The sequence below is a fragment of the Pollicipes pollicipes genome, unplaced genomic scaffold, assembly GCF_011947565.3.
Source record: "Pollicipes pollicipes isolate AB1234 unplaced genomic scaffold, Ppol_2.1 Scaffold_7231;HRSCAF=8579_pilon_pilon_pilon, whole genome shotgun sequence".
NCBI lineage: Eukaryota > Metazoa > Arthropoda > Thecostraca > Pollicipedomorpha > Pollicipedidae > Pollicipes > Pollicipes pollicipes.
The window spans coordinates 42376958-42395840 of record NW_023597034.1 but is presented as its reverse complement, the minus strand read 5'-3'; the positions used below and the strand labels follow the sequence as shown (position 1 = coordinate 42395840).

The window sequence follows — 18883 nt, the reverse complement described above, 5'->3', positions numbered from 1 at the left end:
CGCGTTGCAGCCCTAAGTACGGTGGGTTCGTTTGGTTTTCTCCTCTGTCACGTGACCAATAATATCACGGGACGTGCTTACACCGGAAATGTATTTCATGCGACGGGGATTGGCGATATAACTGAGACTCATGTTAGTGGCGTCGAAAACCCTGCGTACTGCGCAGATAGACTGATATCAGTAGTGTCGAAACCCCTATTTATTGCACAGACTAGAGAATAGTACGAGCAAAAAGGCAATGCTATTCTGGTTTAGCACGGCAACAGGCTGCCAGGGCTGGGGAGAGGTACGCCCTCTAATGAATGGTTATGGAAGATCATTATACCTTGATTACGAAAAGGGCCATTCAGTCATGTCCGCACAGCCCGTCACGTCGCGCACAGTCGTGTCATGTCCCACGGCCAGATCGCGGTCGACGCTTGTCGACGAGCCCCACATAGTCGGCGTGAAACAGCAAGAGCTGCTGGAAGCGCTTGCCAGTAACGGGTGCCGCCAGCTAGTCAAAGTCTATGCGCTGGTGCACTCGGTTGTTCACTTCTTAACGACTAGCGAGTAAGACAAAGTGTACCCATCGATTGCATTGCAAACCCTGCCCCTAATCTCAGTAAAGCCACGTCCACCAGACGGTGAGCCCGACCAAGCACACACGGCGGATGATCTGGCTGCGACAACGTGTCCCAAAAGTCGCCTGGTCAGAGGGCTGCACCAGCCGAAGCCTCACTCTCGGCCGGGCCGACCAGACCGCTGCCGCGATCCGAAGGCGCTGATCTCTCTGCAGAGGTGCCGTTACTACCGCCGATGCGGCGCCGCCGGCCGTCTGTGGTCACGTGGTGCACCATGTACTCGAGCAGGTACATGCGGGTCCAGGCCACCCGGCCGAACGTTACCGCCTCCGGGCTGCAGCAGAGCCGCTCCTGCGGCCAGGGAGGGGGACGTCAACGACGCCCGCCGCGATCAGACGCCGGCCAGGGGCGCCACGACTCGGTCCACAGAGACTCACTACGGCCAGACGCTGGCCAAGGGCGCCACGACTCGGTCCACAGAGACTCACTACGGCCAGACGCTGGGCAAGGGCACCACGACTCGTTCCACAGGGACTCACTACGGTCAGATGCTGGCCAAGGGCGCCACGACTCGTTCTACAGGGACTCGCTACGGTCAGACGCCGGCCAGGGGCGCCACGACTCAGTCCACAGAGACTCGCTACGGCCAGACGCCGGCCAGGGGCGCCACGACTCGGTCCACAGCGACTCACTACGGCCAGACGCTGGCCAAGGGCACCACGACTCGGTCCACAGAGACTCGCTACGGTCAGACGCCGGCCAAGGGCGCCACGACTCGGTCCACAGAGACTTACCGCGGTCGGTGAACGTCTACACGCGGGAATGTGCTGCGTGCCGCAGGGTTCCTCGGATCACTTAGTGAACTGCTTATGAGCCGAAGGGGAAATGCCTCACAGTTGAGGTAAGGACCCCGATGTCAAGGTTTCCAACAGTCGTCACATGTGTCATATGGAGTTGAAAGCACACAACTGATGTCCTTCCTGGGATAGGCCGCCCTTTCCCGCCTCCGCTCTATACTCGGCTGGCTCAAAACTGAGTTCAGTGCGAATCATACTGCACCGGGGCAGAAGTCTCCCCGACCTCCGTCGGAGTCTGCCTGCCGTCCACCGAACGCGCGCCCGATGCGGCGAAGTCTCACTTCCGTCAGCGGGTACACGCTGTCGCGCCAGAACGACTGGAACCGACGCCGCGCCGATGGCAGGTAGAGCGCGCTGGGCGGCAGCGGCAGGAACCGCGGCCGGCCGCCGGCGTCTCGCGTGTCACGTGGTGCGATCGCCAGCACCGACATCATGTCACCTGGGAGCCGCACACCACGTGAGGACGGTCTGAGAACATCGCGGCAGTGAGAACGTCGTGTCGGGCGAGAACTAGTGTCATGTCGACGAGCCATGAAGAGCTCCTATGTGGCGTGAAAAGTAACATCTTGCAGATGTCATGTGACCCGACTCGCAATATGTGCATGACACCTGACACGTCGCTGGTGGGGCACACATATTCTGCTTTACGCGACACTCTGCCGAATCCCACGCATACCCGCATAACACACGGGCATCGGATATTACGCAGGTGATACGTGAGCCATCAGCCATTCTGCCTGTGATCAGAAACCTGATTATATTATCCGAACTAGCGGCGTTTGGCGCGACCACCGCTCGACGCGTGGCGCGGCGGGGCGCCTGCGCCGCGTCGCCCCACACCTTAGCGGTCACGTGCGCGGCCGGCGGGCCAGGCAGCCTCACCGAGCGCGACCTCCTCGCTCTGGCTCGGGTCGAGGTCGTCGAAGCGTCCCAGCCGGTCGGCCTCCCAGACCAGCCGAAGCGTGCCGACGCTGAGCACGACGCCGGCGGCGGCCAGGTTCACCAGCCGGCCGCCGACGCGCCCCGGGTGGCCCAGGTAGTGCGGCTCGGTCGGCGTCAGCGGCGCCAGCAGCCGGCGCAGGCTCTCCAGCAGCACGAAGTTGCTGTCGGAGGCCAGCAGCAGCCAATGGTGGCCAGCCAGCGGCTGGCGCAGCTGACGCAGCAGGTGAAGCAGTCGCGCTGGGCCGGCCGGTGTCTCGCCCGTCACCGAGTCTGCTGCGCGACGGCCGTACTCCACGGCGTCGGCGCAGTGGCGGAGCCAGGTGCGGCGCGCCGCCACCGCACCCTGCGCCGCCTCGTCGTGACGCAGCGCGCAGAACACGGTGACGCGCGCCGCTAGCGCGGCCGCCTCGGATGGCGCGCCGGGCGGCCGCAGCGCGCGCGCCAGTCCTTGCCGCCGCAGCCAGCCGGGGTACAGCCCGGCCAAGTCTCCAGCGGGGAGCAGCGGCGGCGGCGGCGGCGGCCGTGGTGCCGTCGGCCCTCCCCACAACAGGCCGAGCAGGAAGCCACAGGCGCACGAGCCGGCGAACAGGCGCAGGACATCTCGCTGGTACGCCATCGGTGTCAGGGGGCCATGGCGTGCCGCGCGGCGCCGGCCAGCCGACGGCCGCCCTGTAAAGAGCCGGTGTGACGTCTGTGACGTCACGCGAACTGTGCTCTCCACAGGCAGACCCGGCCGAGTGCAATCCGCGAACGAGCGACGGCGTTGCCCTGTCGTCGCACGATAAAGGTGCAGCACACGGCGGATCTCGCCCGCGCCGACACTGATCAGTGTGCGCCTGACCCGGCCGCCGCGCCCGGTCCGCCGACGCCCGGCTATCGGCGCTGCCGGCCGACCGCGCGGCGCCCGTCGGCCGTATCTGCCAGCCAGCGGCGCTGCCTTCCGGCGAGCAGCGCGCGCGGACTCTCCGCCCCGGCGCGGGCCTCCCGCCGCGACGCCGGGCACCGCTCAGAGCACGCGGCGCCGGGGGTCGGCTGGCTCTTCCGTTCCTCCCCGGGCCTGAGCGAACCGATGCGTTTCGCTGAGAGGTGGCAGCATTGCCAATAAGTTATCAGACAGCTGCGTTCCCACAGGTGGTTTGCGGGAGTAGTGCTGCACCTGACACAGCTGCTAACGGCCGGAGCTGGCATGTGCTGCTCGCGGCGAAAATGCTTGCGTGCTGGGAGCTGAATCGATGACATGCATCATTCACGGCCAGTCAGGCAACTGACGACCGGGGACAAGATCAATACATATCAGCCATTTGCAAGGACAGTTGACGTGTTGTCACACGCCGCTATAGGAAGCCGTTCCGGCAGGGGCGTAGTTTCCCATACAGATGGGGGGGGGGGGGGTTCAAGTCCCTTCCCTCAACTGTGAGAAGAAATTAGACAAAACCGGGGTGGAAACCATTTATTAACGCATTTTAGCGTAGGTTAATCAATTTTCGCTGTTCACCCCTTCCCACCTCAAACTTATTTTGTGAAAGTGCATCGCTGCGTGCTGGTAATAAGGGCCTACAAATACTTGTTCACGACATTTAGACCGGACCGAGGGAGCAGAGCTTAGTTTTGACAGCAACTGTGTGACACTTCTGCACTGCGTACTGCACTGCGTTGCACAGCGCACCAAAAAGACGCTTCCTCTTGAATTTCCCACCCGGCTTAGCGATGTGGGGCAAGTGGTAATTTGGTACGGCTGACAGGCAGTCTCTAGCGGTCATTGATGAACATCGATATATATGGATTATTTGGAAGACAAAAACAGCAAAGTGCGTGCCTGTAAACGCTTGAATGTCTGTCTGGGCATGCTTCAAGCCTAGTTTTACCTTTCAAGCCATTACCTTTTAGTGTGAACAAGTCCTCACTCGTTCACAATTACAAACAGTCCATTGCCCTTTCAATCAAGATCTGTCGCATTACTTCAACCATGCAACCAATTGCAAATAGGGCCGGTGTAAATCAGGGACGCCTGATTACACCCTCGGAAGTTTATATGTATGTATGTATGTATGTATGTATGTATGTATGTATATATACATATGTATATATATGTATATATTATTTTACACATAAATTATTAATATATATTTTACGACAAATAAATTATTAAAATTAGTTGATATACAGTAACACAAGCAGGCACAAAACAAACACTAAACTACTGTAACGATATGTCCCTACCAGCGCCAACTCACCGACACCTCCCAGCCGGCGTTGAAAACCCCCGGCTGTCGTACAGAATGATGCCACAGAATCAAACCGTGTCAGTCACGCTCCGATGACGACGCCTCAGGGCCGCCACAACAGCAGTATTGGATCCGTAGGATATCGGATCCATAAGCCATGAACCATCGGATCTCGTAAAATTGCCGATCCGGCGAGCTGGAAATGCATTTATAGCGACGTAAGTGACGTGGATTGTGTGCGCTCGTGCTATCGAAACTTAGAGCATTCCGGCCCCCGCCGCGGCCGTGAGGACGGTCGCCAGGTCATGACGAGGTTACCGACACGGCCGTGGCCGCCCCAGGGGTGCTGTCCGCTGGCCGATCGCGCTGCTGGCACGGCTGGACGGATCCCGGCGGGTGCGAGCAGCCAGGCCTTCCTGTCGCCGCCACCAGCCCGTCTTCTTCGTCTTCGTCTTCGTCTTCGCCAGACCCGGCACGTGTCAACAGGTGCACGCGGTCGGCGCCCGACAGACGCTGGTGACTCCGAGCAGTGCGTGCCCAGGGACGATGGGCGGTCGCGCGCCTTGATAAGCCCCGGACCTGCCGGTCAGGCCGGCGGCTCCGACGCCCGGGGATCGGCGACCTGACTCAGCTCTGCGGCCCGGCATCCCCGCGATTGCCGGATGACGACACATCGATAAGGCCTGTCGATTTGAACTACACACGAGCTCATAGTGTGATGCGCCAGATGGAGCGATTGACCGCGCACCGGCGCAATAAACGTACTAATAACTTGGCACAGCAGGGCACTCATCTTCAGCCCTATTCCAGAAGAGCATTAATGCATTGGTTTCATCGGGTATGCGCGTGACGCCCAACGCAGCATGACTTTGCGTTATGTAGTTGCCACATTAGCAAACACAGTTTAGACCAGCCTGCATAGTATTACATATACAATTGCCTATTACCTATCTCGGTATACTCGGGTTACCTATCTCGATCAATGTGCAACGCGTGTATGCATTGTGGTGCGCGGAGTCAAAGTTGGAGCCAACGCGCGTGCTGTGACCCTGAGTTCGAATCTCGGAGACAGGCGCAGACCTAGTGTCAGGACACTAATATTTCTCCCCACATTGGAGCCCAATTTTAGAAGCCTTAGAAGGCTGCGCCTTCCAGGAGGTGCTCGGAGGAGGTGTCGTGGTCTAATCGCCCGCGCTGGCTCCACAAGCCATGAGGCGCGGGCTGTGCTGCGCCACCCGGCAGCTGGGCCCCATGACAGATCGCCACACTGGCGCTGGCTCCACAAGCCATGAGGCGCAGGCTGTACTGCGTCACCCGGCAGCTGGGCCCCATGACAGATCGCCACGCTGGCGCTCGCCTGTCGAGGAGTCGCAGTTTTTTCCCAGCATTAATAAAGACCTGGATCAATGTGTGGGACAGCTGAGCGCTGGTCCTATATTGATGTCGGCTTTTGCGTTGGCCCTACAACATTGCCCATATAGTCATCAGCCTTTCCTCAGAAAAAAACTACCTATTCGGTGTCCTTGATGATTGTACGAGCTACTTGCGCCATACTGTCTTAGTTTACAGCCAATAATTACTGCTTATTCTTACCTGTCCTTACAGCTTTGCTTTTGGGCATTGCACTAGTGATAAGGCAAAGCAATAATTCTAGTAATTCAAATGACATGAACAGTGTCCTGAATAGGCTACATTGCATCTTCACTCGTGCGACACTATTTCAGCAATGCAGGATCTAAGTAATGATAACTTTCGATCTCGCCTTACATCCTGAAACGCTAGGCTGGAACCTTTAAGGCCTACGCCACGTTTACATTATTGCAACACAAATCGTAATAATATAACACTGTAGCCGGTAGCATGCGTGTATAAATGAAGACCTTGTTCATTCACGCTCACGCTGGTGACAATCGGTGTTGGCGAGAGCTCTTTGTCTTATCATTGGCCCACGTGGTACGCTTCCTCTGCTTAGTTATCGCGAAGAATTGCATCGCAGTACCGTTGAATTAGAGTGGCGCTGCACCAGCCAACGCACCAGTAAGGTGTGCGTCGTCGGTGCTGGTGGTGTTGGTGCTGGTGGTAAGGTGTGCGACTCTGTGTGATTGTGTGATTTGATTTCGTCGCTGTATGGCGTCTCGCAGCAGGATTTTCTCCACGCCAGCACGCCGGCCCCGCCCAGCGCCCGCTGAAGGCAGCGGCGACACCTCCACCGTCGCTGTGCTGCCCCCGAGAGCGGCACAGGCGGCACCACCGACGGCCCAGCAGTGCTCTGCGGGAATGTGGCCGGGAGCCGAGCCAGGCGAGGGCACCGGGCCGACTCGGTCGCCGTCCTCAGCCCGGTGTGCGCCACGGCCGCCAGCCGGGGCAGCTGGCCACGCGGACAGGGTGACCGGCGAGGCGCCTCCTCGCGTGCGACGCGCGGAATCCCACTGATTATCGCGTGGGACCGCCGCACCTGTTCGTCGGCGGGCATCGATATAAGTAGTTGTTCGGCTCATCCCAGCCGTATATCCGTCGACCGGTGTCATGCTGCTGCCGCTTGCCATCCTATTGGCCACCGTCGGCCCGGCCCCGGCGCAGACGCCGCCGGCTCCGCCCCTGGACGTGGTCGTCTACTACGAGGCCCTGTGTCCCGACTCGCGCCACTTCGTCGTCGAACAGCTGGCGCCGGCCTGGCGCCGCGTCGGCGCCGCTGTCCTGGCACCGAGCTTCGTGCCCTGGGGCAAGGCGACGGCGAACGCCACGGACGCCGGCCCCAGCGTCACGTGCCAGCACGGCCCCGAGGAGTGCTGGGGTAACCGGCTGCACGCGTGCGTCATCTACGACACGCGCACCACGGACGCTCGGCTGGAAGCGGTCACTTGCCTGATGGCCGACTACGAGACACTGAACGCGACGGCGCCCGGCTGCGTGCGCGCAGCTGGGCTCGACTGGGAGACGGTGAGCCGGTGCGCCGTCTCGGACGTCTCCCTGGAGAAAGAGCTTGAGTTCGGCCGGCGCACGCAGGCTCTACAGCCGCCGCTGACGTCCGTGCCGACAATCACGCTGGACGGCAGCCAGGACGGCCAGGCGGCCATGCTCGCCGACCTCCTGTTCTACGTCTGTGAGACGTGGGCGCGGAAGACCGGTCATACCCCAGAGGGCTGCGGCCCGCGATGAGTCGGCGTCGGTTGCCAGCTGGCGCCGCTGCAGGACCGGCTCTGGCCCCGCTGCAGGACCGGCTCTGGCGTCGCTGTAGGACCGACTCCGGCGTCGCTGCAGGATCGGCTCTGGCGCCGCTTCAGGACCGGCTTCGACGCCAGGAACAGTCATGGGCTCATCTGCTGCGGCCAAAGATTTCGGGAAAACGCTCGTAATAAACGGGCGAAGTGCCGACCTATTGGACATGCAACTCGGGGCCGTGGTCCGGGAATTTCCGACGCACAAACACATCAGGAATCCGTCGTTACACTCCGGCATCTGTGTTTTACTGACGGTAGCTGTGTAGGTCTTGCATGAATGCCACATTTGGCCGTATTCCTCCCTTTAGTGGTGCCAGGGAACGGTCCAGTAGCGGCCTGTGTCACGTTCATCACCTGCCCGCTCTGTGCGCGCCGCTGAGGTCGTAACTCCCCCGGTAGCTTCGGCTGGGCCATGTAATCGCACTTTGCCAATGGCAAAGTCTTGTCATCAGCTGGGAGAGGAGTTGGCTAAATATACGAAGCATCTTTTTGGTGGCTACAAATCAAAGCTCTGCGCTTTTGAGCCCAACAAACACGACCAAGAGGTAAGCATGCCAAAACATAACGCAAACAAAAAGTTCCTACCAGCATTACGATTAGCGTATCTAGGGAAGAACCATGTCAAACGAAAGCAAAACATATTAACTCACCTCATTACGCTGCTTTGAACAGCGCAATGGGATTAGTTGTGTACCCCCCTCCCAAAACACTGTTTTGGAATGCGGTGGTCCTCATATATTGACACTTTGTGCACTTGCAGTACCCCGATGATATTGAGGGAATTATGCCTTCGCAAACTCCTGTATATTTGGATGGCCTAAAAGTGTAAAGATTTCTTGCGTATAAGTTGTACGTGCGAGCCCTATTTTGGGACATTCAAGAGCGATGTCTCAGTCTTTTTATCACAGACTGAATTGAAACATGAAAGTTAAATTGCTTTCTGTACCATCACTGTTGGTTGGGACAATGCACTTTATTCGGTTTCACGATATATATAGATATATAGATATAGATATAGATATAGATATAGATATAGATATAGATATATATATATATATATATATATACGAGAGGAGGATATATGTATATATATATATATATATATATATATATATATATATATATATATATATATATATATACGCTGAGCCCTCATTCTTTGGTATATGCTCGCCTGTGGGATATATGGTGCACGCAATTGACCTATGCCATTTTCAGCTCGATTCGGCGTCTGCTTTCGGAGCTTCGACCTGGGGTATTGGGGGAAGCCGTGACTGCGGGTTACATATTTTAATGACTCGCATCTCGTGCAGTCATAGAAGCGATCCAGCACACACACATTGCTGTATTTGAGACAAAGCGAGAATTCCTTCATTGTCCAGACTTCTGTTTTGTGAAAATTTTGTCTCCTTGACCTTGTGACCTTGGATCACGTGAACGCCACGTCACGTGTCCCTGTTCAGCAAATATGCCCCTGGTTGACGTCAGGCTCATTGCCGGTACGGTTATCCCTGTCGAGCACTGTGAGCCCCTGATCAGCACACCGACCCTCCACTGTCTTGGGGACCAAAGTCATACAAAAACTTTTGGCTTATTATTTGCAGGCCCAGGCCCTGAGCCAACTTGGGAAAGGGGTCTCAGGGCCCAGACCGGTGGAAAGCCCACTGCTTGGTATTGGTGGTCTCGTTCACCTGACTGACATAGAGGCTCTCACTGTCCCCCCCCTCCCCCCCTCCCATCGGCCTAAGACGCCCTCCGACTGACTTTTGGGAGTACCGCCTTCTGATTGGGGTCTCATCATTTGCCCCGGCCTGCCTCTCGGGCCCTGCGATGGTACCCTTGAGCGTCGACCCCTCGGGACCGAATTCTGTAATGTTGGCCACGTGCCCCTCCCCCTCCCCCCCAATGATGGCGCCCCTGGTTCCTCGTGAAAAAAAGAGAAATTTTTGGTTGCCGCTGAACTTTACGTCACTTTAAATTGAGTGTTTTGGGGCACTTTGTATTGCGTGCCTATAATTGGGTGTCTGTTCAAAGTGCAGGATATGATACCCGAAATTTAAGGTTTTTTGTATCTCTTCGCCGAAAGGGTCGACCTAGAATGCCGCCAGGCTGTAACCCACAAGTTGTGTTGTCCCTGATTTTGTTGCTCCTTGAGGATGAAGATGTCGGGTCATTTGATTGATACGTTGGGCTACGGTGCCTCTTGAAAATAAAGTTATGGTGCCAAAAAAGCGTTGGTGACCCATGGCCGAATAAGCCGATCCCGGACTTAGGCAATGAAAACGTTCGAACATTGTGCTGCTCCCTTGGGATTGTTGTCTCATGAAAATCGACCTTTTGGGGCCCTCTGAGATGCCCCTGGAATCGGGCGCCTCTTAAAATAAAATTGCTTTTCCGCAATGAATGCCTTATGTGCCCCTGCATCGTACGGGTTGATCCAGGGTTTGGACAGGGTAGGAAAGAAATACATCACGGCTCCCCTTAGAAATAAAAGCAGGTCCCGTTTGAATAGGTCACTCTCGAAAAAGATGTGGTCCGCCGAAATGAAGGCTTTGGTGTCCTTTCGCCGAAAGGGATGATCCAGGATTTCGTCCATGGAGTCAATTTTTTGTTGCGCAAAAGATCCCTGCTTGGGCCAAAAAAGATAAATTTATGTTATCATGTTTTCGGAAGCTATCATACCTTTATGATGAAGCACCACTGAGATGCTAATGCCCACCTGCAGCAGGTGGGCGTCGAACAGTAAAACCTCATCTGCTAATTTTTTACCATTTTGCGTTTTTGTGTCAGCTGATTTATCTCTCCATGCTTATTTCGGTTATATAAACAATCAATGGAAATGTTCACGAATTTTTAGCCCCTTCTTCCAGCTTAAAGTTTTTGAAAATTTCATCTATTGGTTTAAATATCGAGCTCAGCACGAAGAGACGAACCAAATGACATAGAACCCACAATGGCCAGAAATGAGCATACGGAATTTTACATTTGGACCGTGGAACTGATGACCTATGCTCATCTTTAAAAGATGCGAAATATTATGTCAATGTAATAGGCGTTTAGCGCCACAACTTCGTTTAGCCAGCACTACCCGGTATATTAAACATCGTTAACCCAATGTGAGAATTTTTAATTTTTAACAACAAAAATCCAGAAGCTGGAGACTTTTTTCTTATAGCATTTTGAATTCATGAGCACATAATAAAGCATAAAAAATCCGTGAAAAAGGGCCTGGAAAAAACATGGGCAAGGTTCATGGACTCGTCCGCGCCCCTCAACAAATCACGCATACCTTAACATCATATGGAACAGCGGACGGTCTTTCAGCGTTGGAGGTGTTCAGGTACGTCTAATGGTACAGCACCTCTGGTGAACAAGTGAGGCATTCATAAATGTGTGGTACATCTTCTGATACCATTGTTGTATGGTTTGCCTGCTAGATTTAATTGATTCAGGACGTTTTAGGAAGTGTGAGGCCTACGGCAGCGACATCGTGGAAACTGGGTTAGCAAAAAAGTGACGGACAGTGTCATTAATTGACAATGTATAAGGCACAAGGTTATATAGAAACGTCAGAGGAATTCAAGAATGTCCCGTGCATGTACTAGTAACATTATCGTATGATTTTTGCCAGTTTTAACTGATACGGATTGTTACTGCTACTGAGTAAGAGGCCTATGCCGGCGGTGCCGAAATTCCTAAAAGCACAAATGGTACGTAGTGCTCACCACTGGCAAGGTGACAGATCAATACGTACCTTCAACAAACACAGATCTTGCAGACGACGAGGTTCCACATAACCACGCGCAATGCAATCCCCCGAACACTGGCGGCTCACGGACTCCTGTTGCACTTCCGGACGCAGCGCAAGAAAATCCCAACATTTCTGCTGCGTCAGCACTGCCTCAAGTGTCCATGAATGAATTGCTATCAAGATGTTTTGTATTGACCTCTGTTTCGAATACTGGACCCAAATTTTTTAGTAAAAGGTATCTATAAAGTATTAGATATTCAATTTTTTGGTTCTCAGCTATATACGCAGCTTAGAACGCGCTTTTATGTATCATCATCTCATCAGAGGTATGTTTGCCTGCGGGGGGGGGGGGGGGCAGAACAAATATAGGCGGACGTGGTAGCGACGTATATGACGTCAAGTTGGAAGCATGTGCATTAATATACTTAGAAACCGCTTTCAAGCTGCAAATCACCAAAACAAAAAACACTAAATAACATGCAACGTATCTGCACGAAATGTTTATCATCACAGCTTGATCTCACTCCAAACGGGTTCAGGACATTAATATTAAGTCCTCTAGCCCGTGCATTCACTCCCCGATGCGCTCCTCCTGGTGATGTTTCTGGACAAAAAGTGAACTATATCACCGTGTTATAAACTCACGTTGCAGATACGCGGTCTATTCCGCGTTGTGTCTTGGAAAAATATTTGTCAGAAGGCCTTATATCTATCAACGTCATTTTCAGTCAGTCTCATGCCAGTATGTGCGTTCGTGATCAATATGCCCTCGCTTGGCTTTCCCCGGGTCGCTTATGACGCTCGCGGCGACAAGTGGCAATAGCCAGTCTATTGTTATGGGCATCGTGATGCTCGGGAGCCGTATGGAGATGCTGTGAATTGCTGGAGTGAAGCTGTCCTCAATAGCCAAATGGTGGCCTTATTTGCATGATTGCTCCTCTTTTCCTGAAAAATTTCACGTGGTTGGGTACGCCACGACGTACTAGCCTTGCTGGTCCTAAAACTCGTCAGCGGCGTGCTGCTGATTAGGCTCTGCAATGGAGCTTGCATCTGGGTAGAGCATTGTTGACCGAACGAAGCAAAGTACCTGGTCAAATAGGTATGTGGTGGTCTGATTTTGTTTGTATTTCACAGGGGGCTGTGGTGGCTGAAGCATTGTGTGACTTAATGTTTCAGTAAGGAGCAAGATTTGAAAGTGCACAAATTTGCAAGGGAACATTTCCCACACAATTACTTATAAGTGGTGCCTGCCTGTGCTATGTATAAGAGTGATGTATTTATTCTGTATAAAAATGATTGCCAGAGCTCTTTGGAAGATAACACAGCAATGAGCTCAACCACTTTGTTTCAGGTTATGGATGGCAAAGAAGAAAGTAGGGTATCCTTGCTACCTACACATTCCAAGGACCTAACAGATGGTGCTGAGCACAGGCAAAAGGGTTTTCTAAGCATTGGGGGCATCACAGTTCTGTGCCTTTGGTACATATTTTCAGGATGTACCCTGTTCTTAAACAAGTACATTCTCAGTTACTTGAATGGAGATCCAACTGTATTAGGTAATGTGCATCTGTTGCATCATGTCTTGTGTTTGAATCTATGTATAGTGCAAGTCATATTCCCATGGGTTTTGTTATTTGCTTTCATCCTGATAGCATGTAAGGTGCTTATATCATGATGTTTCAAATTTGACTTTGCTATCATAATCATTGTAAACATACCTTGCTGCTTTAAGCTTTTCTAAGCTTCTTGTGTTTTTTGTTTGTTTAAGACATTTCATGTCATGTTTCATATCATGGCAAGTCATGACCCCATGGTTTGTGAGGTATTCATTGATTCCCAAACTGTGTAGACTATTTACAGTCATTCGGTATGTGCATCATCTCTATCATGGAAGACATAACTTCCACTTGAGTTCTCACTTTCTGGTTACCTGCTAAGTTCATACCAACCCGTACTCTGCATGATTTAGGGCCATGTCATGTGGTTTCTGTTATTTTGCAATGCTCTGTCAGCAAAGGTACCTATGTTTTTTTCGGAAGTGGCTATTTTAACCAAAACATCATTGATCATTCATTAAATAGACATACCTGGAACACTTGTCCATTAGGCTATTTTGCACAGGTGCAAACCATGTTTTTGTTTCAGGCGTATGCCAGCTGCTGGTCACTACAGTCTGTGGCTTTATTCAGCTGAATGTGACTTCACTTTTTACAACACAGTCTTCCAGAAGCATCAGGTCACCAAGTTTCTTGTTGAACATGCTAGTCGTAGGCATCCTGAGGTACTTATTTCCAGTTTCTTGTTTTCATTGCATTTATCTCCATGGCACCATTTGATCATGTTTCTCATTTTGTCATAATGGTGAATTACATTACATCCTGCAGTGTGCTTCACCCACCTACTCTTTCATGGCTGGCATGCAAACAATGGAGTAACATCAAATTGATGGAATGCAGGGGTGGACATTTATTGTCTGGTGCATCTGCTTTGTGCATGTGAGATGCATGGTGATCTGCATAATTTGCTGTGTGTTCCACCAGGTTCGCCACAGTTGTCCTGAGCCTTGTCTCCCTGAAGTTTGTGGCTGTGAGCTTCACAGAAACAGTGAAGAGCTCAGCGCCTCTGTTCACTGTCGTCATCTCACGTTGCATGCTGGGTAGGTGATTCAGCAAATCTAGGTGGACAAGAAACAATGGATGAAGCAAATACAAATACAGAGACACACACCATTGGTTAAGTGTATAACAAGCATTGTCTGACAAGCTTTCTGTGATCTGTTGGCTAAAAAAAAAATGTCATCACATCCCACCTGCTCAGTCCAGGTAAAATAATGGAATCATAACACAGCAGCAGAGACTGAGAGTAAAAGATTTATGTAGCAAGATGTATGCTTGCTTTCAGAGAGGTGAGCATATTGCACTAGATACTGGGTGATTTGCAAGGCTTTAGTCCAAATCGCAGGAGTCAAGATACAATTGGAAATGTGTCCCTCCCCTGGTGAAAATTTTGGTGATATGCCTTGAATGCCCCTCCTCCCCCCCCCCCCCATAGTGGAGTATGTCCCAGTCACTTCATTGCTCACTTTTTGAGCATGTAAACATCAGGTGATGTGAGACAAAGCATACCATTCCAGGTGTTGCGTCACATTAAGCTGTGTTCTAAAATTCTGCTGTTGGCCTCAAATTTCATGATCAGATGGTGTGGTCAGTGCTCCCAATGAGCGCTGGTCAGTGTGCGGTCTGCTCCCAGAAATCCACCATTCAGAGTATTATGATTTTTTTAATGTCAATAATATTGGTCGAATCAGGACGTGCCAGATGTGTGATGAACATTCTTCTTACCGGATTGAGAACAAAAATATGATGTTCTACTAGTGTGCGACGATGACATGTGACACTTGTCAGGTAAGAGGATAGTCCCTGGTGAAGCAGGGACCAGTGCTGTGTGATGACGTCATTTGACGAGCGAGACGACGGGTCTGCTGACGAACTGCTGTGTGGTGTCTGTGTTGAAGGGTCCGGCGCCGTGTGATGACGTCATATGAGTCTATGGCGCTCTTCAGGCGAGGTGACAAGTCTGGTGGTGAACTGCTCCTTGGTGCCGGTGATGCTGGGACTGGCACTGTGTTCCTCCAATGAGCTGAGTTTCGACATTCGTGGCTTCAGTGCTGCCATCTGCACCAACCTAGCTGAGTGCTGTCAGAATGTGTACTCCAAGCTGCTCATCTCTGGCGAGAAGTACAAGTACACGTGAGTTCTTGTGCCGTCAGATCGGTGGATAGCTCCATTTGTGCTTTTTCTTCAAGTTTTGACGGGTCATAGTTGACCTTGTTTCCATTTGCTGGAGTTACATATGAAAAACGTGCATGCGGCAACTCCGCGCTTTAAGGTATCAAAGGGGTTTGGACCAATTCGGACAGAAAATGGATGGAAGGTTCAAACACCATAAACAAACTGAACAGAGCAAATTGTTTGGTTAAATGGCAGTTCGCCTCATCTAAGCAACCCATTTCAAATTGTTTAATTATTTCTGCATTTGACATTGCTGCACATATTCAAACTATTTTGTAATTGGCATTGAGTGCAGGGTGCTGGAGAGTTAGATCAATGCCAACATAAAATTTTGAATATGGTCTTACGGTGGAATTAACACCATACAATGTTCATAATTACGGCCGCTCGCTGGTGAACATATTAAATTTCCCGCCGATCCTGGTCTCCGTGCATTTGCAGAAGGCATTGTGTTCGCATTGGTGCCTTTTGGTGAGACAATTTTGACGCACTGCTGTAAAATGGCTGAACAACACTGTTCTTCACAGCCAGAGTACTGAGAGTGTCACACGATATTAACTTTCCAGGTCGTAATCCGAACGTTCAACATCGGTAGAAAATATTCGTTCATAGGTATGAGCTTGATAAAAGCAAAAGAAATAGAAATGTTGTGAAAAATAGCAAACAAACATGTATTTATTTTCTCGAATCAAGATCCCCTGGTAATGTCATGAGCACGCCTATCACGCAAATGGCAAGTCATAGCTCACGTTATGTGCTAAAAGGATGTTTTAAATTGATGGCCAGGAAGCATCACCAAATGGAATTGCTTTAGCTTGATGAAAAGATAGAAAATTGTCATTAAGTGACACATCCCACCCCGCCACCATCCCCTCTGGATAAACATGGTCAATAGACTGCATGGCTTTCCTCTGTTTGCGATATTACAAAAGTGCATGAACGTATATTATACAGGAGGTATGTGTGCTGTGGTTGTTTTTGTCTTAATGAGTGGGGGCATCAGTTCCAAATGACTGCTTAAAATCAATCAAGGTTTTGCATTCTCTTTGGTTGCATGCATACAACTCAGTGAACACTTAAATAGTAAAAGATGAACATGAACTGTGGTATGTTTGTCACGGGTAAGCAAACATTCCAATGTTTTTCAACATAAATTTGGGGAGAATAGATCACCTAGTGCAAGACAAAAACATCAACGAGCCCGTAAACTTTATCAATGGAGGAGCTTTGAAAGATACAGATGTATCGCCCAACAGTGAATTCATAAAGGCCAGTATCCAACCAAAGGTTAAAAATGACCCCCCCCCCCAAATATATTACGTTAGCCCTTAAATGTCTAAAATGTGTGTGAAATGCGTTCCTCTGTCACGGATGTCCTTTTTTCCGACTGCGACCCTGTGCCCAAAACCGCTGCTCCACTGCCTGATGCAGTTGCAGCGTTATCCATGCTCGACATGTGGAAAACTGTAGTGCTGGCGGCGCTCGGCGGGCCGTAAAGCCGCAGTTTTACCCGCGTTCCGCAGGCCGACCGAGCTGCAGTTTTACACGTCGCTGTCGTCCGTGCTGGTACAGCTGCCGGTCTCCTACCTGCTGGTGGGCCCGGAGCAGCTGAGCACGCTGCAGCCGCAGCTTCTGTCGGCGCTGGCCCTCAACGGCCTCTCCTTCCACATGCAGAGCTTTACTGCCTACGTTCTCATGGGCTACATCAGTCCTGTGACATACAGGTGGGGCGGAAAACATGCGTGATGCGTGATAGTTTGTATATGCGTGCTGCAATTAGGCAAACATTTTCATTGGCTGATAATCGGTGAGTTCGACGAAGGCATGATTCAGACCGAGGCCATAGAAACAATAAATTTGATTTGATTGGCGAGAACAATACTTGAATAGAGCAACTGGTTAGAACAACGTATTTGGGTGGCTGTTTTTCGGTTCATTCGCAATTGCGCCCTCCAGTCTCAGTTTTTTGTTTTGTCGAGTCATTTTATCTTCCGGCGAGATCCTTCAATAAAGCGGAACCGTTCTCATCGCTTAGTTTTGAATTCAGGTGCGTTACGTTTGCACATATGTAATAACGTTTCCAGCGTGTAATGAGTCGTGCATGAATATACACACACACACACACACACACACACACACACATATATATATATGTATATATATATATATATATATATATATATATATATATATATATATAGTATGAATACAGTTGTCTCGGTCCCATATTTCTACCTCGTTACTAAATGACACTACCTAACCAGACTCCCAAGATAAAATCGTGAAAATACACATCCTCGTGGCCGGGTGCTTTTTCCCAACTGAAGTATATTCCGACCCGCAACTTTTTTCCACGTCACGAGACAAATGCCGCTAAATGTCAGTGGATGTTTCCGTGCATGACGTCGCCTGCGTTGCCGATGACTGGCAGGACATGCGTGCTGTGCTCGATGTCTGTAATGATTGGTGGGTGTTTCGTGCAGGCTCACGACCTTGTTTGACATCGCCGCGTCCTGGCTTAAACGATGGAGCTCCCCTGCTGCAGAAATCGAGCACTAATATTTAACTTGTCGGCCACTGATGGTGCCGCACCCTGTGGCTGTCCGTGCCAACGGTACCGGTTGGGCCTCGTCCGTTGGTGTCAACGGTACCGGTCGGGCCTCATCCGTCGGTGCCAGCGGTATCGGTCTGGTCTCGTCCGTTGGTGCCAACGGTACCGGTCGGGCCTCGTCCGTCGGTGCCAGTGGTACCGGTCGAGCCTCGCCCGTTAGTACCATCGGTACCGGTCGGGCCCCACCCGTTGGTGTCAGCGGTACCGGTCGGGCCTCATCCGTTGGTGTCAGCGGTACCGGTCGAGCCTCACCCGTTGGTGTCAGCGGTACCGGTCAAGCCTCGCCCGTCGGTACCAGTGTGACGCGACATGTTTGCCCGCAGCGTGGCCAACACGGTGAAGCGCGCGCTCCTCATCTGGTTCTCGGTGCTCATCTTCGGCAACGCTGTGTCCGTGCTGAGCGGCGTGGGTACGGCCACTGTGCTGCTGGGCGTGCTCTGCTACAACCGGGCGCAGGAGTGGGCGGCGGCCCGCGGCCGGCGCGCCTCGCTCGCCGCCGGCCCCACCGACGGCGTCGCCGTACAGCTGTAGCGTGCAGCCTCCCCGCGCCGTCCAGCGAGCGCGACGCCGTGGGATGCACTCCCGCCCTGGCACCGGACCGACGGCTCCAGAGCTACGCGTGGCGGTGGCAAGCCGGCGGGGCTGGTGTGCTGCCGCCGCTGGCAGGCACGGCGACATCCGGACACGGACGTGGCCTTGGCTGCGCTTGGCCACGTCCGTGTCCAGAGCTGCGCGCCGGTGGAGCTAGAGAGGTTCAGCAGCTGTGAAGACGGCGTTCGCGTTGTTTTGCAACAGGATGGCTCGTAGCGTGCGTATGTCGCTGTGCGCCTCAGACGACTTCTCTGTGTTTTGTAAGTTGTGAAGGGTCGGTGCAATTGCCCTCTGCGTTATTTTCTGTTGAAATCCCTCTGAGCGGTATGCA

General features: G+C 52.2%; 2 protein-coding genes across 3 annotated transcripts; one reads left to right on the top strand and one right to left on the bottom strand.

Annotated features, from left to right (window-relative positions):
• Positions 1-568: 568 nt before the first annotated feature.
• Positions 569-2661, bottom strand: LOC119110382 (glycoprotein-N-acetylgalactosamine 3-beta-galactosyltransferase 1). The gene is made up of 3 exons (XM_037234188.1): positions 2303-2661; positions 1702-1859; positions 569-914 (listed from the first exon to the last, which is right to left on the bottom strand). Exons 2-3 carry the CDS (start codon positions 1852-1854, stop codon positions 693-695), a joined length of 375 nt encoding a protein of 124 aa, XP_037090083.1. The 5' UTR covers positions 1855-1859; positions 2303-2661; the 3' UTR covers positions 569-692.
• A 9541-nt stretch (positions 2662-12202) lies between these two features.
• LOC119109123 (solute carrier family 35 member E2B) lies at positions 12203-18874 on the top strand. Of its 2 annotated transcripts, XM_037232682.1 has the most exons (7): positions 12203-12658; positions 12911-13115; positions 13705-13840; positions 14100-14215; positions 15122-15308; positions 16874-17074; positions 18285-18874. In XM_037232682.1, exons 2-7 carry the CDS (start codon positions 12914-12916, stop codon positions 18490-18492), a joined length of 1050 nt encoding a protein of 349 aa, XP_037088577.1. In that variant the 5' UTR covers positions 12203-12658; positions 12911-12913; the 3' UTR covers positions 18493-18874. The 2 variants fall into 2 exon arrangements, with proteins under 2 accessions (XP_037088577.1, XP_037088578.1); XM_037232683.1 differs by lacking the exons at positions 12203-12658; positions 12911-13115; positions 14100-14215 and having other exon boundaries at positions 13757-13840.
• The last annotated feature ends 9 nt before the right edge of the window (positions 18875-18883 follow it).

Coding starts and splice junctions, on each gene's coding strand:
- LOC119110382 (XM_037234188.1), bottom strand. CDS start 1,854: ATGATGTCGGTGCTGGCGATCGCACCACGTGACACGCGAGACGCCGGC. Junction 915..1,701: donor GCGTGTACCCGCTGACGGAA/GTGAGACTTCGC, acceptor CCCTGGCCGCAG/GAGCGGCTCTGCTGCAGCCC.
- LOC119109123 (XM_037232682.1), top strand. CDS start 12,914: ATGGATGGCAAAGAAGAAAGTAGGGTATCCTTGCTACCTACACATTCC. Junction 13,841..14,099: donor CTAGTCGTAGGCATCCTGAG/GTACTTATTTCC, acceptor GTGTTCCACCAG/GTTCGCCACAGTTGTCCTGA. Junction 15,309..16,873: donor GGCGAGAAGTACAAGTACAC/GTGAGTTCTTGT, acceptor CGCGTTCCGCAG/GCCGACCGAGCTGCAGTTTT.